This window comes from Oncorhynchus clarkii, chromosome 30 (assembly GCF_045791955.1).
Source record: "Oncorhynchus clarkii lewisi isolate Uvic-CL-2024 chromosome 30, UVic_Ocla_1.0, whole genome shotgun sequence".
NCBI lineage: Eukaryota > Metazoa > Chordata > Actinopteri > Salmoniformes > Salmonidae > Oncorhynchus > Oncorhynchus clarkii.
In genome coordinates, this window is record NC_092176.1 from 16,458,025 (window position 1) to 16,479,659 (window position 21,635).

General features: G+C 38.6%; 1 protein-coding gene across 2 annotated transcripts; it reads right to left on the bottom strand.

The window, feature by feature from the left end:
* Positions 1-6,650: 6,650 nt before the first annotated feature.
* On the bottom strand, positions 6,651-8,656 carry LOC139389440 (transmembrane protein 230-like). 2 transcript variants are annotated; one of them, XM_071136201.1, is made up of 4 exons: positions 8,490-8,630; positions 8,221-8,321; positions 7,668-7,790; positions 6,651-7,526 (listed from the first exon to the last, which is right to left on the bottom strand). In XM_071136201.1, exons 2-4 carry the CDS (start codon positions 8,314-8,316, stop codon positions 7,386-7,388), a joined length of 360 nt encoding a protein of 119 aa, XP_070992302.1. In that variant the 5' UTR covers positions 8,317-8,321; positions 8,490-8,630; the 3' UTR covers positions 6,651-7,385. The 2 variants fall into 2 exon arrangements, with proteins under 2 accessions (XP_070992302.1, XP_070992301.1); XM_071136200.1 differs by having other exon boundaries at positions 8,221-8,656.
* Between the last annotated feature and the right edge of the window lie 12,979 nt (positions 8,657-21,635).

Here is a 21,635-nt window from a genome sequence, read left to right on the forward strand (position 1 = left end):
GGACAGAACCCACCACTATTATGTGGCTACAGGTATGACCTGTTTCCCAGGGCAGGAAGTCCTTTAATTTAAATACAAAACAGAGGAGGCCTACAAGTTTATCTCAAGATGCCACATCATACATAGTAATGAGGGGTTGCATAGGTCACTGATAGTATGTTGAATGACAGTGCTTGGAGATGCACAGTACACAAAGCATCATATCAATGTGCCTTTAATCTCATAATGGAAAAGCAAATTGGGTGCCTTCAGAATGATTATCTCTCTATCTTCAAACGAATGAGAGGACTCAGTGTTCTTTCTAAAAGCATATTGTCAAGAGAAATCATTGCAATTATGGGAGCTGCTCAAGGAGGGTTCTGATTTTGCTTCTTCAATGAAAAAGTTGCTGGTTGCATACAAATACACCAAGTCAATTATTATGAATTATTGGATTATGTTAATATTGCCCAAAAGTCATTTAAGTTTCTTTGCCTAAAAACTGGCTTTAGTTTACAGGGTTGGGAGTGGTAGCTAAGCCCATCTTATACAGTCCTGAACAGCAGACAAATGCAGCTCTGCCAGGATCAACTTTACATGGAGCAGATGCGGGTTAGGAAGTGAGGGGAGCTGAGCCTGAGGGTATCTGAGGGGAACACGGAGACGTTACATAAGTGTCTAAGTCACACAAAAGAAGCCATTGAGGGAGATCCGGACCGTTCTGTCATACTGAGTAAGACTGTTCTGTCAGTACACAACCGATACACAACCTCAGACACTCAAATAGTCTGGGCCTTTTCTCCCATAAGTCTGGCAATCAACGCAGTAGACTAATGGACACTTACACAGACGACATTTTACTTTGAAATGACAGTGTAAAGACTTTCAAACCTGTTAAAGCTGCAATATGTAACTTTTTGGGCGACCCGTGACATGTGAGTTAGAGACCTGTCATTCCCATTGAAAGCAAGTTTAAGAAGTGGTAGATCTGTTCTATGTGCTCAAACAGCTGAAAATACAACATTTTTGGTTATGGAAAATATTGGTCCGAGCAGTTTAAATGGTATAAAGATTCTCTACACAATGACTGCTTGTTTTGCCACTTAAACTGAAAATAGGCCAACAAGGAAATGCGATTTCTGCATATTGCACCTTTAAGAATAGTTGCATCTCTTACTGGGCTTCAATGAGACAAATGACTTTGGACTGCACCCTTGTGAACACCTAGTCTAATCCAGTACTGCTGCTCCCAACCTTAATAGTGTAATCGAATTAGAAATCAAAGATAAAGGGCATCTGTCAGCAGCACGCTGTCCTGTATATGCTTTTACAAACAGTTGGTGAATTTGTATTATTAAGCACTGCTTGCCATAGCAGAGTGACAGCCATTGATCTCACTGACAAATGTACCATACCAAACCGTCCATCCATCCCCTGTGAGAGAGCCATCATACATAAATCCAAAATCTATCAAGACTGTTGTCTTCTCCTCAGTAAACAGTTGTCAGCAAATACTGTTCCATAACCTGCCAGATTGTTCTGTTTACAGGGATGCTTGCCATTTTGATGGCATTATAAATAACATGAATGGTTTATCCCATCTAAATGTGGCACAGCGTGCATGGTACACACTTACAGTAGCGCTAAGGGAGCAAATGACGAACAGGGCTGAGCTGGATCTCACAGGTAGGATGCAGCACAGTTTGAAGAGCCCTGCATTAAGAGGGAAAGAGGTGAAAACATGGAGGAAAATGATCCCCCCAGGCCAGGCCAGGCCAGTAGTAAAGTAGTAAACCCACTGAGAATAAACCCCACCACCCACAAAAAAGTTTTGCCGCATTTGCACCCAGACAAAACCGCAAATGTGTACATCAAACTCATAACAATAGAACACGACACTATCCATCTGACTAACTCTCTACGTTCACACACTTGGTAATACATACTAAGAAAATCCTATCGGCCTAGCGGCCAAGGCCCATCTGTGATGTTGGTGATAGAGACGGACCTGATAAGCAGCTGTATTACTTTCTTAGTAATCCTGGTTAATCCTGCTTGGGCCATGGCCTCAGAACAGGCCTGCTGGGTTTGATGGGGGAACTGAGGGCCCTATTGCAGGTGCAAAGAAAGAACACACCTACTAGTAAATCATAAACAAATATAGAATTCATCCACTGCACATGCCACCAGATTACTTCATAAAAGGAAAGGGTTAAGGCCAACAATCAACATTTTGCTGACCGAATTAGCGAGAATAGAGACCAAACTCTTCTTTCAAGGTGTAACTTAGTGTAGTGGGGGGGAGAAGAGATGGATACGTCTGTCATCATTGAGACCCATTATGAATAATAATGATAATCATTTGGTTGGTGCTTATATTTGTGTGTATTGTACTGTACGCATGTGTGAATTAGATTTTTTTTTTTTTTCATATCCCAACTCCCTCTGATACACCCTCTACATCTTGTGTACTGACATCCTCCATTAATTCAACCAGCCCTTTAGAGTAGTTTGCCCCACCCCATGACCTCTGGTGGCCATGCAAACCTTAATTTAGGGTCAACCACTGCATTGATGTGAAATGAAGTGTCTCAAGGCATAGATAGCTGATTGCTGCACCTGATCTAGAATACTTCACACGCAATAACCACATTGGCCTTGTTAGAAGAAGGAGAGAGACAAAAGTGAGGTGCTGCCCAAATGTCTTGGTTGATTGAAAGATAGCTAAAATAACACTAAAGAACCCATTTAGTTCTGGAGGTTAATTTATACCACACCAAGTCAACTCTTACCATCTACGACTGAGAAACACATTCAGAGTTTCCAACAACACTGCAGACTGACATGGACATGTCTATACAATGGTGCCTTTTACACTGCATTCAGCTGAATATGTCTTTATTTGCTCCCTTTTTCTAATCTCCTTTAGGTTTTCCCTCAAAACTCTAAGCGGTTTTGTATCAAATCCGTGAAAGAAACAAAAACTTGCTTTATTACACCTCAATGCTAAATAATAACGTTCCGTTTTGCAACTAAAACAGAGTTTCTATTGGACAAATTCTGTTTGGTTCCGTTATAATAAACGTTTTTCAACAGAATCGGTGGAATAAATACAACCCTGATCACCCGTACACACAGTTCACTCTCACAGCAGCCACATAGAGCATCATCACTTTGCTCATTGTATAATTCCTTCTCGCATCTATCTGCTTTTCTTGCTCTCACCTTTTTTCTTCGCTTGTGGACTTCAGTGCACAACACAACAGCTGTCTGTGACCAGGTGTAAAAACCTCTCTGAGCCAAACCTTCAAACCATAACCGCTAATCACTACACAGCCTACATCGTTGTCACCATATTAATGTTATAGTCAACAAACTAGAACAAATGCGTTAGTAAACCCACAATCCAATATGTGTGTACAATCACACAGTACAGTGTACAGCAAGCAGTTACACCAGGCACCGGTGGCAATGAATTAATAAAACTGAACACTTACCTTGACTTGGAAGAGTTGCTGTGTTGGATATCTTTAGCCAGCTAGCTAACATTAAGTAGCATTCCTCTCTGTTTGAGTCAGCTTGTTGAGTAGGCTAAATTAGCTGCATTAGCTACATAAGTGAAAGGTAAAGGCTAAGAGGCTAAAATACAACAAAATATAGTTAGCTCTCTCTGCTGCTTCTCCTTAATTTTTGAATGAATATTTTTTTTCAAAACTGTTCAACCATTGTCCTTTCTCTCTTTGAGTCACATACTCACAACATTTTATGCACTGCAATGCTAGCTAGCTGTAGCTTATGCTTTCAGTACTAGATGAATTCTCGGATCCTTTCATTGGATGGACAACATGTTAGTTCATACTGCAAGAGCTCTGATAGGTAGTAGGACGTCCCCCGGAAGTTGTCATAATTTCTTGTATTGAAGTCAATGTACCCATTGGAGGACGGAAAATAGCTGTCCTCTGGCTACACCATTGTTCTACCCTGGAGGGTGCTGTTGATGCTACTGTGGAACTTCATTGCTAAACTGTGTTTTAATCAGATATTTGTTGACGTGAATATATTCAGTACAGTTTTATCTAAAAAGGATAACTTTTTTTATGTTTCACTATTCTAATTTTTATGAAATTCACTGAAGATGATGGTCCTCCACTTCCTACTCTGAGGAGCCTCCACTGTGCAGAACATAGAACCACAGAGTCCGGTAAATCACTAAGGCCCATGGATGAACTGAGCTTTACAGTTGGACTTTGGTCACCTGAGTAAGCAATTAAAATCTACAAAATCAGCAATAAAAAACATCACTCTAATACAATGGACACTTTACTATATCATGAAATAAGTGCCATGGTAGATAACTGAACTATTTAGCATCAATGATGCCCTTGTGTCATGACTCATGAATTGCCACAGTCCAAGTGAGGATATCCAGTATAAGTAATTCATAAACATATCAAACAGAAGAACTGAACGACACAATACATGATCTTTCAGAATGAAGTTAGTCTCAATAACCAAGTGTGGATTGAACTGGTGACTCATTATGGAGTAGTGTAAGAAAATATGCATCATATTCTGTTGGGTTTTTGCCTTTATCCACAGTGGGGGATGGGAGGGTTTAGTAGCAGATGCTGTTTTCATTGATCAGTTTTCAAACATAAAGAAAAATATAATATGTGGCATCAAGGCTGATATCTGAATGCAGTAAATAATTAAAGAATAGGAATAACATCATATATCAGAAAAAAAAATCTGAAAGTCATTGTTATTTTAGAGTAACTACATGGTTTGTTTACAAGGATGGTCTCCATATCAGGCAACAACAACAAAAACAGGTGCCTCTATTGTCTGACATGGACTGATTGGAAAGGGACCCAACCTGAATACAAAATGACCATTCTGCTGTGATTGAACATTGTTCTCAGTATGCATTCATTTAATGCATTAATTAATCTTAATTTCGCCAAAGGCTATGAATAATCTACCTTGTTCCAAATGTACACTTAAAAGCTAACGCACGCTAAATAAATCACACCTCAACCGGTAATCATAAAGCAACATGTCTAGAGCAAAATGGTCAACAAGAACGGACGTCAACACAATGCACTTCAGGGAATATTCTGCTTGTCAGACTGTTTTAACAGTAGGTCGAATACTTGAGACAAAAGTATAAAGCTACAACGGAATCTTTGTCTAGACTAAAAAGAAGGGTGAGGAAATGTGTGTTTGTGAAAAAAAGTAGATTCTATAATAAGTGAATGTACATTTGCAATAAAAGTGGACCACATGTGTAACTCACATAAACTGTTATTCACATGTAGGATGTGGCGGAGTCGATTTACCTTGCTTGAGGCACTTCTCTGAGTTGACCAGAATACAATCAGTCCATCGGGTCCTTTGCTTTTTTCAGCAGTTGACGTATTTAGGCTTTCATTGGTTATTCTAAAGTTTGATACGTTTGACTTAAAAATGCAGGTGTTCGCATATTTTATAACAGCGTGAAAATGTCTTTCACGAGCCCCTGATAGGTGCTGACTCAACAAGAGTGAAGATAGGAAAAGCTCAGTTTAGATGTAGCTGTAGCAGTATTTCATTATATTCTAAGTCATTAAATCCAATATAACGACAGAGAAAAACTTAAGGAGTGCCTAGATTGGTTTATAATAATTTGAAAGTTTCCGAGCATATTTCAAATGTTCTCCTTCTTGCAGCTTTGTCCAAAGTTATCCAAAGTGTAGTAAAAAGGACCAGTAGAAAAAAACTATCTGAATCCATTAAGCGCATTTATTTAAGTAATGCGTTGCTCAAAAAAATCCCCAAATGATGTGCACCTCTCAGTTCCACCCTACAATGACGGAGAATGTGTAAGAGTATAGTCGTCTATTCATGCACTACGTTCCTCGCGGTTTCTTTCCTTCCTCGTATCTCCCTCCTCCTCCCTAAGATATTCACTCAGTTTAAGCGCTCCAGACAAAAGCGCTTTTCCGTGGGAGAGGACGTTTTGGAGACCCTGACAAAAGACACATGCTATACAACGGGACACGTCCATAAACAATGACAATGTAATGTTGCCTATGCCTCAGTCATACATTTTTAATAAGGGTCCAAATTTCATCCAAAATGCCTTGCTTCTGTTCTTCTCAAGTCTCTTTCCGTGATGCAATGATCAATAACGCCTTTATTACAAGGGGAAATACTTTGCCCCACAAAGTTACAACAAAATGCCTTCACAACATCACATTTTTTATCAATATGTGTGGGATAGTTTTCCTATATGAATAGATGTCCCTCCAGCAACTTTTTTTTTAATGGTTTGGGGTCTGAGGTCGTTGGGGTAAACTGCTCCTAGAGACCCTCACTTAGTGGTAATCTCGTTCCCAAACACTTCTACCCAAATGCAGAATAGCCTGTGCGCAATAGCCTGATGAGGTTACCTTAGTGGTAACGCCCTACCTGCTTGATTTAGGCATAACTTCATCTACTCTACCAGTAGCATCATTCACCCAAATATGTCAAATAATAGCTCTCAAACAAACACAGATCTTACATTTTCGAAACATTTGGTTCAGACAACATCCATGGTTGTCTGTAGAATATTGGGTTTGTTTTTTTCCCCACTGAGAAAACTTTGGAACACCACATGAGGGCGTGAGTTGACACAAAAGTGAAGATGGTTGTTTATAATAGCCTTTATTTGAGCTGGTGCACAACCACAATTGCCTTTCTTTTCAACATTTGGATACACTCCTGACGTCATTGCCAGTGGCAATGCCTCTCAAACTTAGTCAGTAGATATCTATACCAGACACTTTGAGCTCTGTATTGTTGCGTGACTACTTTTCCCTCTTGACTCTCACAGGCCTAGCAGCACACCATATGGAGATCAAAGGATTGGCATTAATCACATAAGATACTCCTACCAGCAAACCCTACAGGAAAGCACAAGTGACATTTCAACAGAAAAACAGTCAACTTTCAAGTTTAGCCATAATGTCTCAAACTCATGGTTCTGTTTATGGTTACAGTGATCAGGTATAGGACTAACAGTTGGACAATAATTTTAACTCATGCCTCCCTCACAGCACAGCTAAGTATTTTATCATCATAGAAATGACATCCTTCTCTTTCATTGAAAAAAAAATAGCATCCCAAGAAATACATTCCCAATTGATCCGTCAACTAAAAAACATGTTCTTTGTTAGAAATAATAACACAAACATATCTAAACTAAATATAGTCATCAATCATAATGAACTATGGTGGTAATTCAGTCAAAGAACAAAAAGTTAAGACATTCTATGATTAACAAAAACATCAAAGGACATCTGCTTTAGGACTAGATCCCTGTCTGATTACTGTATTTAACAACACTATATAAAAACAACACATGACTCTCAATTAGGAGTTGCTCAGTCATCAAAATCTGGTATATCATCATAGGAGTAACCACGGTAGCCCTTTGATGCATAGTAAGCTATCCGCAGGTGATAGAATCCAGGAAGGAAAACCAGGATTCCAATGATGAGAACAGGCACAGTCCGGTCAGCATGCTGAAACGAATGAAGACAGAAAATCTATAAAATATTCATATCTAAGGAACACACTAGAATGTGTCAAAGTTAACTGCGTGAAAATGTATTTGTTGTAAAACATGACAGGAATGTACAAATAGACTTAACTGTCATACTCACTGTGACTTCAAAGTATCCTGCCAATAGGAGGGCTCCAATGGTGATTAACAGAGAGCCAATCAAGAAGAGGCCAGTGGCCAGTGCAATGGCTTTGTATGGGACCTTGGGTGGGCTCTTTTTGAACTGTGGGGGGATAAACCTTACTTAATAACAACATACTACAGAATATCAAACATTTTGTCATTTGTGTTTCACCAAACCATCCCAAAAGCTTTTTCCAGTGCAATGGCTTTGTATGGGACCTTGGGTGGGCTCTTTTTGAACTGTGGGGGGATAAACCTTACTTAATAACAACATACTACAGAATATCAAACATTTTGTCATTTGTGTTTCACCAAACCATCCCAAAAGCTTTTTCCAATGCTGATATTACAACATTATTTCATATACAGGGTTGATTGATGCAATAACGATATTGGACTATGTCTATAGTTACATAATGATGATGGTAGATTCCCATAATTGCCATGGGCAGTTCATTTCAAACGGCCTATAGATTCCAGATATCCATTCCAACCCTACCAGGCCCATTCTAGCACACTCAAGCCCTTACCTGCAGGTCAATGTAGCCGTCATCGTCACTGGCTAATTTGGAGTACCTGACCTTAGTGTTGGGTATTCCATGTGTTACACTGTTGCGAGCTGTCATCCTTGCTATAAATTACAGGAAACAAAAGTGTCACTCTTGCTTAAAAATGTTGCATTGTTCTGTTACATTGGCAGCCGATTATATCATTTCATATTTAGAAATGCTACACTGATGGCGCCCGCCTTGTCAGACACAATGTTGTTTCTCTCGATAATTAGCCTACTGTAACCTACGTTGGAACCAAGTGTAAATAGAAAGAAGGGTACCGCCGATTCAGATAATAAGTTAAAAAGAGAGGTAGCCTAATTCTGTATAAATCAAAACGATGGTTGGAAGTCCACCTAGCTACTCATGCTGAAGTGACCTCTTCCGTTGTTTCGTCTGTACAACGCCTGCGCAATGCGCGTTTCTTTTCTCCAGATAAGAGATGTGTATTCATTACGGAAATCGTTTAACGTTTAAGAACCAAGAACGAAGCAAAACAGAGCGAAATGAAAGTTTATATTACACAAATACCATTTGCTTTCGTATGAGAAACGTTTTGCATCAGAATGGGCAGGATGAATACATCCCAGGTCCCTAAAGTGTATTGGAAGAAACCTACCCCTAAGGGGCGCTGCCGCATCACAGCTGAAAAACAATTTGGTACCGCTCAAGTGAATATATATATAGTATATAGGCTATCGTGGTCCTGATGTTATTTCATGTGCATTTAATAACTTTTTTGAGCGTGTGAGTTCCTCTTTGTCAAATAATATTTAGAAAACTGATGGCAATCCCTTGGATTACGTTAAGTGACATTTCCCTTCTCTGCGTCAGTTTGATCCTCCTGATGTAATGGAGGTGATGGAGATAATCGTCAATTTAAAGACATCAGCAGCAGGTCATGATGAGATTGGTTACTCATTGGTGAAATCAGTGTCTTCCTCGTAATATCTTCACCAAATATATGCAAACTGGTATTGTTCATTAAGATTTGAAAATTGCCAAAGTTATCCCCCTCTATAAATCTGGGGATCCAAGATATTTTACAAATTATTGCCCAATTTCTGTACAAGAAAAATTGGTGTGTTGAAACATTTAAATCAACACTGTATTCTATATGAGCACCAATATGGTTTCCGTAAAAACTACTGCAACTTGTGAATAAAATCTTTAGTCTTTAATTAACAACAATGAATACGCTCTTGGCATCTTTTTAGATTTATCCAAATAGTTTGACATGGTTGATCATGAAATATTACTTTCTAAATTGCATTATTACGTTTTTCATGATTATACATTTAATTGGTTATATAGTTATGTTCATGATAGAGAACAATGTGTTTATGCAAATAACTGTGTATCTACCAGGGCCAAGATATCATGTTGTGTACCACAGGGTTATAATTGGGCCTTTGTTATTCCTAATCTATATCAATGACCTTGCTGCTGTGTCTTCTACCGTACTTCACATTCTCTTTGCTGAGGATACCAATTTGATTTTATCACACAGTAATTTTGATTCACTAATTAATGAAGCAAACTCCGGTAAGGCCACATTTTCAGAATGGTTCCAGATGAACAAATTATCTTTAAATGTTACAAAAATTCAACTTTATTGTATTCACTAGTAAGAATAAGAAATAGTGTTGTTTTTTTCGTTTTTTTAAAAAGCCCGAATTTCAATTGGTGGGAATGAAACGGAACAAGTCACATCCACTAGATTCCTCAGAGTTCTAGTTAATGAAAAGTTATCCTGGAAAGATCATATTACATTTGTCTGTAGCAAAGTGATGAAATCGGCTGGTATCATCAGAAAGATTAGTGGATTGGTTCATCAGGCTTATGTCCTAACTCTATACTATAGCTTAATTGACCCATATCTCATTTATTATAATATTGTCTGGGCCAGTACATATGCCTCGTACCTACACAAATTATTCATCATACAAAATACATTTGAAAGACTAGCCACCTCCTCTAATTACCTGGCTCCATCTGCACCTTTGTTTAAGAAACTTGTCTATTTACAACATTAATGTATGCCAATTATGCACTTTCATCTACAAATACTCCTATCTCCCAGACAGTTTACCTAAACCCTTCAATGTATTCTTCCAGACTAATTCTGAAATCCATCTATATTACACAAGACACTATGATAACCTTCACCCTCCCTACTGCCACACCTCACATAGTCATTTCTCTATCAGATACAGAGGTACCATTCTCTGGAATTCTTATCTTCACATTGCCAAAACCTCATCATCCCTCAATAACTTCAAGCGAAGACTTGAACACACACACACACACACACACACACACACACACACACACACACACATGTTTTTTCCTGTTTACTGGGTAAAGTATGTAGAATTATAATTAATATGCTTTGTTTAACTGATTGAAGACATTTTTTTTAAACTTATATTTGTGGTGTGGTTTTCATATAAGTACCTTTGGGCTTCTAACCTCACCTGCACACCGTTTTTTCCATTTTTTTATCTGTACTGTTTTGTCTTTTACTTCTTTTCTTTGATTGCGAATAAATAAATAAATACATATTTCAAAATAAACTAGGCTATAGGCTACCTGGCATTCTTCTCGGCAGAAGATGCTAGCTTACTGGCTTGGAGACACTTACTGACTTTTCATAAAATCAATAGATCTATCACATGTAGGTTTACATAATGTGATACTGTCAGTGATGTTATTAGTTAGTTAGTGCTGAAATATTCAGTACATTGTGATTTAGTATTGGTTTTAGTTGACAGCTTTCTCTACATCGTCTTCCCGTGCATTATTTAACTTATAACCTTCACCATGAGGTAGCTGTCAGATCATACATGATTCTACATGTTCGCAGTATAGTGCATAGTCATGACTCATTTATTTTGTATGCACACAGATACAGATATCTTAATTTGATGATCCTGTTGTTGCAGGAATTTTCCTGCATGGCAGAAAAGAAAACTTGCAGTGCATTCAAAGTTTAAAAAGGCTTCTAAGGGACGGTACATTATTTAGAATGATGGAGGCCTGGAGAAAATATTACCTCTCTGAAGTGAAAATGGATGGCCCTCCCTTCAGCAAAATATATATCTTTATATGCCATTTAACCTCACTCCTAGGACAGACCAGAGCCTTAGATATGCAGTTTTAGAAACTGTTCTTCGTTTTTTAAGCATTACATGGCAAAGAAGCCAGAAGGTTGTGGATAATACAGACCACTGCAGACAACGGTAGGGGTGAAACAATCTCAATTATAATAAAAGCACTACAAACTATGAAACTATGATCTTATTTACAGAACCAGTTACAACTGAAGCATCTGATCATCAATGAATTTGAGAAAAATACATTTCTTTAAAAAAAACCTCTAGCAACTCCCCATCCCGGGTCCGGGAGTGTAATCATCGACTGACACTAATTAGCATAACGCAACGGACATAAATATTCCTAGAAAATATTCCTATTCATGAAAATCACAAGTGAAGAGACACAGCTTAGCCTTTTGTTAATCACCCTGTCATCTCAGATTTTCAAAATATGCTTTACAGCCAAAGCTAGACAAGCAATTGTGTAAGTTTATCGATAGCCTAGCATAGCATTTTGTCCAGCTAGCAGCAGGTAACTTGGTCACGGAAATCAGAAAAGCAATCAAATTAAATCGTTTACCTTTGATGAGCTTCGGATGTTTTCACTCACGAGATTCCCAGTTAGATAGCCAATGTTCCTTTTTTCCAAAAATATTATTTTTGTAGGCGAAATAGCTCAGTTTGTTCTTCACGTTTGGCTGAGAAATCGCCTGGAAATTGCAGTCACAAAAACGCTCCATAATATCGACAGAAACATGGAAAACGTTGTTTATAATCAATCCTCAAGGTGTTTTTCAAATATCTATTCGATAATATATCCACCGGGACAATTGGTTTTTCAGTAGGACCGATTGGAATAATGGCTACCTCTGTATTTTACACGAGAATCACTCTGAGAGCCATCAGGTGACCACTTGTGCAATGTAGCCGCTTACGAGTATTCTTCAACGTAAATGCGTAAAACTACATCACAATGCTGTAGACACCTTGGGGAATACGGAGAAAAATTAATCTGGTTGATAGCCCATTCACTGCTCAATAGGGATGCATTGGAACGCAGAGCTTTCAAAAGATGAGTCACTTCCGGATTGGATTTTTCTCAGGCTTTCGCCTGCAATATCAGTTCTGTTATACTCACAGACAAGATTTTTACAGTTTTGGAAACTTTAGAGTGTTTTCTATCCTAAGCTGTCAATTATATGCATATTCTAGCATCTTGTCCTGACAAAATATCCCGTTTACTACGGGAACGTTATTTAAAAAGAAATGAAAATACTGCCCCCTAGTCACAATCACAGCAGGCGCATATCATCAGGTAGGGTGAAACTATAATTTTCAATTTTATCCTATTTTATTCCATGATATTGTTGTAACAAAATAGGTTTGTGTCGACAGTGATTAGGGCATGGGAATATAAATTAACAAACTAGGCATGCATAGCTCACCTGATCATCAAACGCATCGCCAAACTCATGTTTCTAAAAGTGAATTCAAAAGGCACTGTATAGCCTAATAAGGCATTTTTTCATTTCATGATTATTTCATTCTAAGTCATATTTTTTTACATTTCATTTTATGTAGTCTAAATGTGAAATGTATAGGCATGTTGTTGAAGTGCTGTTGTTACATGCTGAGTGTTCCTTCCAGCCTTCTAGCATGTCACAAATGCTTCACAATTGATTTCTTAAATGACAAGCTATAGCCTTGAAATAAGAATAATATAGCCTAAATAATTAACTTCCGTTCCTTCTTAGGCTACCTGGCTTGCTCCTGCGCCTGTTGAAATGTTGAATATCAATTGATAACAGTGGAGTGTATTCATGATGCCAAGGGAAGCCAGGCTTCCCCAAAAAATGGACCAATAAAATATTGATTTAAAAAAAATAATAATTTAACTTTCCTCTCTGTGTTTCATAATTTCCCTTGAATTCGCAAGAGGCTAAATGTTTTTCACAGGAGAATCCGAGCGAGCAAAACAGCGCCCCTCTGTCTCTCTACGTGTAGGCCGTCTATCTGATGCTGTCTGGTCGAAACGAGTATCACATTGTTGCTGCCTGTAGCATTGAAGACATGGGAAGCCAAGCAAGCTTTTGTTCTTCCTTGATAAAAAGGTATAAAACATTAGCTTGTGGGCTAAACAACTGTGAATGGTCCTGGCGCACCAAAAAAAAAAAAAAGTGCTTGGCGTCCCTCCTATCAAATCCCATCGAGAGCATATGTCATTGACAGAAAAACTTGATTTGTTTCATCTACTTCTGTTGTTGTCCTCCGGTGGCTGGACTTGTGGTTTTACTTCATACTGGCCAGTGATTATAAGGCGATTCAATATAAGTTAAGTTCAATATGTAGCTAGATGTAGAAGCCTAATGTTAACTAGCTAACGATGCCCATGAACAGAAGTTAGGCTAACGAGCAAGCATTTTAGCCAGGTAAAAAAATATTAGCGTGTACTGTATGACAAAGTGACAGACCGTTTCATCAACATGAAAGAGGAGGATGGCATTGGTCTTTCTCTACAAGTAGGGTGAGTCAACATGTTTTTCTACTTGCATGAACGCGCACGCACGCACACACACACGCACACATGCACACAGAAATCAGAAGTATGGGCATCCACATATTTAGCTTAAGTTGATTGGACTAAATTGTTTTTGGTATCTTTTAGTTGTCACTGTATTAGACTAATTAGAGTTGATTTGATGATGTTGAAATGTTGAAGTTGAAATGGTGCTGGAATAGTGGAGGCAGCTCTTGTTTTCTTTGCGACTTGTGGTAACTCTCTGTGGTTCAAAATCAATAATTGTTTAGTGGTCCAAGAATGTCGGCTTCCCTAGTGATTTTATCCACACACCGCAACTGATTGATAGTGACAGAATCACACATTACTTCCCAAGCATAGTCAATGTTTTCTCTCCTCAGGAATAGAAGGTTGTAGCGCAGCCTCTGAATGCCATACAGACAAACCCATATGATATCCCATATGTATCGGAGTCACATCTTTCCCTGGAATTGTACAGTTTGTTTCTAGCACAAAGCATTGCGGACTAAAGCGTTGTTATAGATCACTTTATATAATCAGGCCCATAAAAAATATATGTCTAAAAGCCCTATGCTTTTAGACATTTTCTTTATCAAAGACCACAATACCTTCACATACTCCTCAATTTCAGCCCTGTTTTTAACTTAACACTTTACTAAACCATTCACTGACACTGAGATATTTAAGGAGTGCATGGTGACTGAAGGAATTGGCAGACAAAATATGTGGATAGTAGACTATAATTTTGTCTGTCAAACTTATTTCTCTTTTTCTTGAATAGGAAGAAATAGGTTCCAACACAAAGCCCCTCTTGTTCTTCGTAGGCTAAATTACAATTAAAATGAAGACATTTTAAATGAAGCCATCTCAAATTGGCCTACTTTCAGCACCTGCGCTGTCCATCTCTGTGGCTGCCAAATTCATAGTAAATTATGTAAACATGGCTTATTGTGAGTTCAATAACTCTGGTAATTAGCTTCCTTATGGGCAAAGAAAACATATTGTTTTATATTACAGCAGTAACAAGCTTACCTCCGGTCATCTTCACTCTCTCCCTCTCAAACTGAACAGGACATCAGTAGGCCTGGTCCACACCACAGATAAAGCATTTTTTGGACACAATATTTTGTTGTTGTTATAAGAAGCCCCTGAAGTTGTTATAAGAAACCCCTGAAGTGACACTGGTACACAGCACAAATAGGGCAGGCCAGGGCTTACGATTGGCAAAGCCTATCACTGCAGTGTATAATGCAATGTAGCCTAGTTATATATGCACCATCCCAGCAGCGCAAAAACTCGGGAAGGAAGTACATTTTCTTAGAAATATTACTTTGCCCTGCGCTTCTCCGAACGTGCTCTTCGTGTTTGCCTATAGCCTATAGTATAAGCTATGGATCATTTGATTGAGACCACTTTAGGCGCACTTGATATTGTGCTCCCAGCAGAGAATCAGGAATGAGAGCCTGCAATGGGCACACATCGAGATATAACAAGCAACTAATTCTCAAACACTGAGCAATATGACTTTTAATCGATTACCAATTACATGACCCTCCCCTGGACTTAATAAAAAAGTACTAAACCCTCTCCCTGACTGAAATGTAAAAAGCTTAACCCTCCACTGTTTTCCACTGGGTAACAATTGTGTAGATTTGGACTTCTCCCTAAAGTTTGTAATTTTCACTTTGAATTTTCAAACTTGATTTGCCCTAACAAAAAATTGTATCAACCCCTACACAAATGTTTCATTAATTATAATCCACATAATAATTTTCATTTCCTTTTGTTGCAAGATTATTTTCCTGCCGTAGCCAACTGGCTCAAATGAAGATCCTAGATCTATATGAAAGAAAGTCAAATCAACAGATGGTAACTGTATTAGAACCTCCAGCTACTGCATCTGTCACTTCCTGTTGTTTGTGCGAATAAAATTAAGAAGCTCTGTTGAAATAACAATCAAAACTGTGCAGGGATCACCTCCCACCCCTACTCAAACACACACACACACACACACACACACACACACACACACACACACACACACACACACACACACACACACACACACAAGCCTTCAGTTGCAGCTCAACAGTCTTTGTCAATAAACATGAAATGGTGCACATTGTCATAGTAATCCATGTTAGAAATTCATTTTCATACAATGACAACATGTCAGATTGAATTGGCAATTACTGTTATCTGAAATTCTTATCTAATATGGTTATATCACATCCTTTGCCCTGAGGCTTGTACTCAGATATGGATTGATGTGCTTAAATATACTGTTTCTCTTATTCAGGGCAGTGTCTCCTTTCTCTAAGATATACTTTTTTAATCTCTGTATATTTCTCCCATATACTGAATAAACCAGTCTTTGCAGGGTCAATCTTGTCCAGAGCTCTGTGTTCTGTAAAAATATCAATGAGCCCTCTAATCAATTTATTAACTGTGATACGATAAGTTGACTTTTTCAATTAATGGTGATATTGAGTCAACAAAACAATTAAAGAACATCACTTCCCAGAATATGTTGTCGTTGTTGACCTAGGCTGTGTCTCAGACAGTGTTTAACAGACTAGAAATGATTTGATTATCTATCCGGTGTCTGTGCAATAAGAGATGTGACTGATCGCTCTGCACAGGTCAATAAAGTAGATACACTTGGTGTTGTCTGAGAAGAGAAAACAGGGCAGAGGCAGACAAAGTCTACTCAGGTTACCTGATGATTCAAACACACAAAGAATAACAATACTGCACGACTTTTACACTGATAAATAATTGATGTCGTTGCAGATGATAGAGAGAAATTGTCTTCCTTCCTTTAAAAATACTATATTATTCCACATTGCCCCTCTGGTCCTGGGAAAATTGGACCATCAACACATAGACAAACTAGAGAGCCCCGTTTAGGAAGTGGTGTCTGATAGCATCCTCACAGTACAGCCCTCCAGCTAGCTAGCGGGGAAACAGTGATATGAGCGCTTTGCCAGGGTCACACACAGCGTTCATGGAGTAAATGCTCAGATTATGAATTATCTTACGGCTAAATGTGAGTCAAACAGGGAAGATTTCATTTAAATATCTGAGGACTCGTTCCACCGCTACTGTGATAGACTCATCAGAGTTGCTTTGTATGAAATAAATGAATCTCTTCTCTGGCAAGTTATTAGACTCTTGAGACAACACATATCCACCTGGACACACACATATGACACGTACATGCTGCTATTTGTGTTGTCATCACACTTTTGAAGTGAAAAACAATACAATCTTATTCCTTGATGTTCTAAATGTTGTATTTTATAATGCAGTACAGCATATACAGTACAGTGCCTTCAGAAAGAATTTACAACCCTAGACTTTTTCCACATTTTGTTCTGTTACAGCCTGAGTTCCACCCGATCTACACATAATACCCCACAAGGTCAAAGTGGAATTTTGTTTTTAGAAAAGTTTACAAATTAATATAGAATGTAAAGCTGAAATGCCTTGAGTATTCAACCCTTTTGTTATGGCAAGCCTAAGTACGTTCAGGAGTAAAGATGTGCTTAACAATTCACATAATAAGTTGCATGGACTCACTTTTTTTATGATTACCCCATCTCTGTTCCCCACACATACAATTATCTGTAATGTCCCTCAGTCGAGTAGTGAATTTCAAGCACAGATTCAACCATAAAGACCAGTGCGGTTTTCCAATGCCTCACAAAGAAGGGCACACTGAATATCCCTTTGAGCATGGTGAAGTTATTAATTACACTTTAGATGGTGTACCAATACACCCAGTCACTCCAGAGGGGAAGAAAACCACTCAGGGATTTCACCATGAGGCCAATGGGGATTTTAAAACAGTTTACAGAGTTTAATTTAACAGTTTAATTAACAACATTGTAGTTACTCCACAATACTAACCTAAATGACAAATATTCCAAAACATGCATTCTGCTTTCAATAAGGCACTAAAGTAATACTGCAACAAAAAAATGTGGAAAATATATCAACTTTTTGTCCTGAATACAAAGCATTATGTTTGCGACAAATCCAATACAACAACACTGAGTACCACTATTCATATTTTCAAGCATGTTGGTGGCTGCACCATGTTATGGATATGTTTGTTATCGGCAAGGACTAGGGAGTTTTTGGTGGGATAAAAAGAAACAGAACAGAGCTAAGCACAGGAAAAATCCTAGATGAAAACCTGGTCCAGTCTGCTTTCCACCAGATACTGGGAGACAAATGAATCTTTCAGCAGGACAATAACCTAAAACTCAAGGCCTAATAAACACTGGAGTTGCTTACCAAGACAACATTGAATGTTCCTGAGTGGCCTAGTTACAGTTTTGACTTAAATCGTCTTGACAATCTATGGCAAGATGTCTGTCTAGCAATGATTAACAACCAACTTGACAGAGATTGATACGTAATTTTTTTAAATAATGGGCAAATATTGTGCAATCCAGGTGTGCAAAGCTCTTCGAGACCGACCCAGAAAGACTCAGCTCAACATGCTCAACATGTTTTTACTCAGGGGAATCAATACTTATCTAATAAAGATATATTAGTGTTTCATTTTTTCTTGGGGTGTGAATACTTTCTGAAGGCACTTTAAATGATGCATTGCGTAGACTTTTTCACCATTTTCTGGTATAGATTTCTGGTAGTGCAGAGAGCGCAAACAAAAATGTCTGTGGGAAACATTTATTTCCTTGTATAGAATTTTTGAGTAAACAAAGCTACTAAAATGTATCGGTATTGTTTAATTAATGATGGCCCAACAGTTCCTTCTGGAATTTGGTAATGGAATCTTAAATAATGTTGTATTGATGTGAAACTGATTCAGAGGATTATTAGATAATTACTCCGTGATCAGATAAAACAGATGGTTAGACTTGATGGCAACCAATACTTCATTGACATTGACTTCATGTTACTTTTAACATAAAGATGTAATGGCCATTTTAATTGGAAAAATATTAGTACTGGTATTTTTATTTCTGTTTCAGGGTGTAAGGCATTGATTTTCCTTTTCAAATCTCACTCATTAAGACTCAAAAGACATGACAATAAAGCCAGTAAAACACATCAACATAGTAACATGATTAAACCATGTGTGAAACCAAGCCCTAACTCACGCAAGAGTCAGTTTGTCAACATCTAAAATAGTTTGTCATTGGTCCAAAGGAGACGTGAAGGGTTGCCATTTTAGATGATAACCACGAGAGCATTTTCCCCCCACAGTCAGTTATAGCATAATACCAGATGTGCATAGCCCCGGGGATGTTTGTGTATGTGCAGCAGTCAGGCAGCTGCAGCAGGGCCATAATTAGAGTCCTGTTTGGGGGCAGAGTTCCATCGGCAAAAATAATTAGGGCCGACTTCATTACAGCAATTCAGACAGTGCCATGACTGGAAATGTCAAACGCAGAGTTCTAAAATCCCACGGCAAACACAACCGCAGAGGCAGGCCAAAGTGAAATCAAAGATCATTTTTTAAAATTCCGCGTTTACAATAATGACAATAATACGTAGTATCACTATGGCCCGATTAGAAACATATGAAAGGCATAGGATTTTGGGCTATAGGCTAACTATGGGCACCGGGCCAAACTAACACTGCAGTTGATTCACTCACGGAGCGGTGGCCAGTGTTAGTTCATTTGGCTCTACCCAAGCAGGGTTCATCTCTTCCTACTGAGCTGGGGTCGTTAGTCGATGCTCCCCATAGCCGCCGTTACATAGATAGAACGTTTTAAATTCCTCTAAAATGGATGGAAAAGGTGAAATTAGCTAAAGTGAGGGGTTCACAGAGAATGAGATATTCACTGTTTTGGCTCTTGTACTTCTAACCTGTTGAATATTATCTGACAAGATAATGTTGGTTTTCAAGCATGCAAGAATTTCTTCCTCATCTTCAATCTGTCTGCCCATGTGAGGCTTGAACACACTTCAACCAATGATGCACAAGCCTGTCTTTTTTTCTACCTGAGATGTTTTTGTGTGTGGGTGGAGGATTGGCTGGTGCGCTAACACATTTCGTCAGATTCCGTAAGGTTTTATCCTCGGTTCAAATGGATGACTAAGACTGCCACCTTCCTGTGTAAATGTGAAGACCCGGGTATCTATAAGCGGCTGCTGGACAGATGTCCATGATCATACAATGTCATCTAACATTTTGAAGGCTCTTGCAGCTGAAACTGAACTACATTATTTTTTGTCAGTAAATCCAAAAGAGGGTTGTGTGCTCCAATCGACTAATAACTGTGTTTAAAATATGTATGTATGTGAAATTTGGAACATATTTGATCGACAACAAGAACATCTCTAGCGGAAGTCATTAAGGTGAGTGTCGGTGTAAATGGCAAAATTTGTATAAATGTTTAGGCAAGATATGTCCCTCAGTTAAGTGTAATGTTCTCTAACTTGATTTTAAAAACATCAAAACTCAGCAGACTGAAAGGCTCAGACTGATAATTGCCATTCAGACAGGTCTTTTACAGATGGAACTTGACAAGATGAACAGACAGACAGACACAGAGAGAGAGAGAGAGAGAGAGAGAGAGAGAGAGAGAGAGAGAGAGAGAGAGAGAGAGAGAGAGAGAGAGAGAGAGAGAGAGAGAGAGAGAGAGAGAGAGAGAGAGAGAGAGAGAGAGAGTGAGAGAGAGAGAGAGAGAGAGAGAGAGAGAGAGAGTGAGAGAGAGAGTGAGAGAGAGAGAGAGAGAGAGAGAGAGAGAGAGAGAGAGAGTGAGAGAGAGAGAGAGTGAGAGAGAGAGAGAGAGAGAGAGAGAGAGAGAGAGAGAGAGAGAGAGAGATGGGGTGGAAAGAAAGGGAAAGAGAGATACGATCTGTTATCCATGCACAGCACAGCGCAGCGCAGCGCAGCACAGCACAGCGCAGCGCAGCGCAGCACAGCACAGCACAGCGCAGCGCAGCACAGTTATTTATTTAAAATGTTTAGCATGTGTTCATAGTCCATCATTCAATTTAATGACGTCCTTGATGTTTTTTAATCACTGATAATATCTCATCAGTGAATTAAAATGTTAGATGTTTAGTAAGGAAGGGTCAGAACAGATTTGCTCTGCAGTAACCCAAATGTGGGAAATGGAAAGGGGATACTTAGTCAGTTGCACAACTGAATGCATTCAACCGAAATGTGTCTTCCGCATTTGACCCAACCCCTCTGTGCAACCCAAATTTCATCACTGCTAAATATGTTTATTATATGTTTACTAAATATGTTTACATACAGATGTAGGATCTTAATTTGAGCCAGTTTGCTACAGCAGGAAAACAATCCTGCAGCGACAAGAAATGGGAATTATTATGGGAATTATAGTTATTGGACATTTTTGTAGTGGTTGATGCTTTTTTCGTTAGGAACATTCCTGCAACAACAGGTTGATCAAATTAAGATACAGCATCTGTAACAACACTCTTAGAAAAAAAAGTTATATCAAGAACCTAAAAGGCTTACGCTTTGAATAACCCTTTTTGGTTCCAGGTAGAATCTTTTGGGTCCCATGTAAAATCCTCCACAGGATTCAACATGGAACTCAAAACAGTTCTATGGGGACAGCCAAAGAACCCTTTTGGAACCCTTTTTCTATGAGTGTACCATTGCTAGTCATTTTAAATGATGATGAACAACTAGGAGTTGTCATGGTGATGTACTGTAAGCGCTGTGAGGGGAAAGTGAATCGTCCCCAGGCAGGAGAAGCAGGTACTGAGAGGTGGTTCGCTGCTCATCTGCTTGT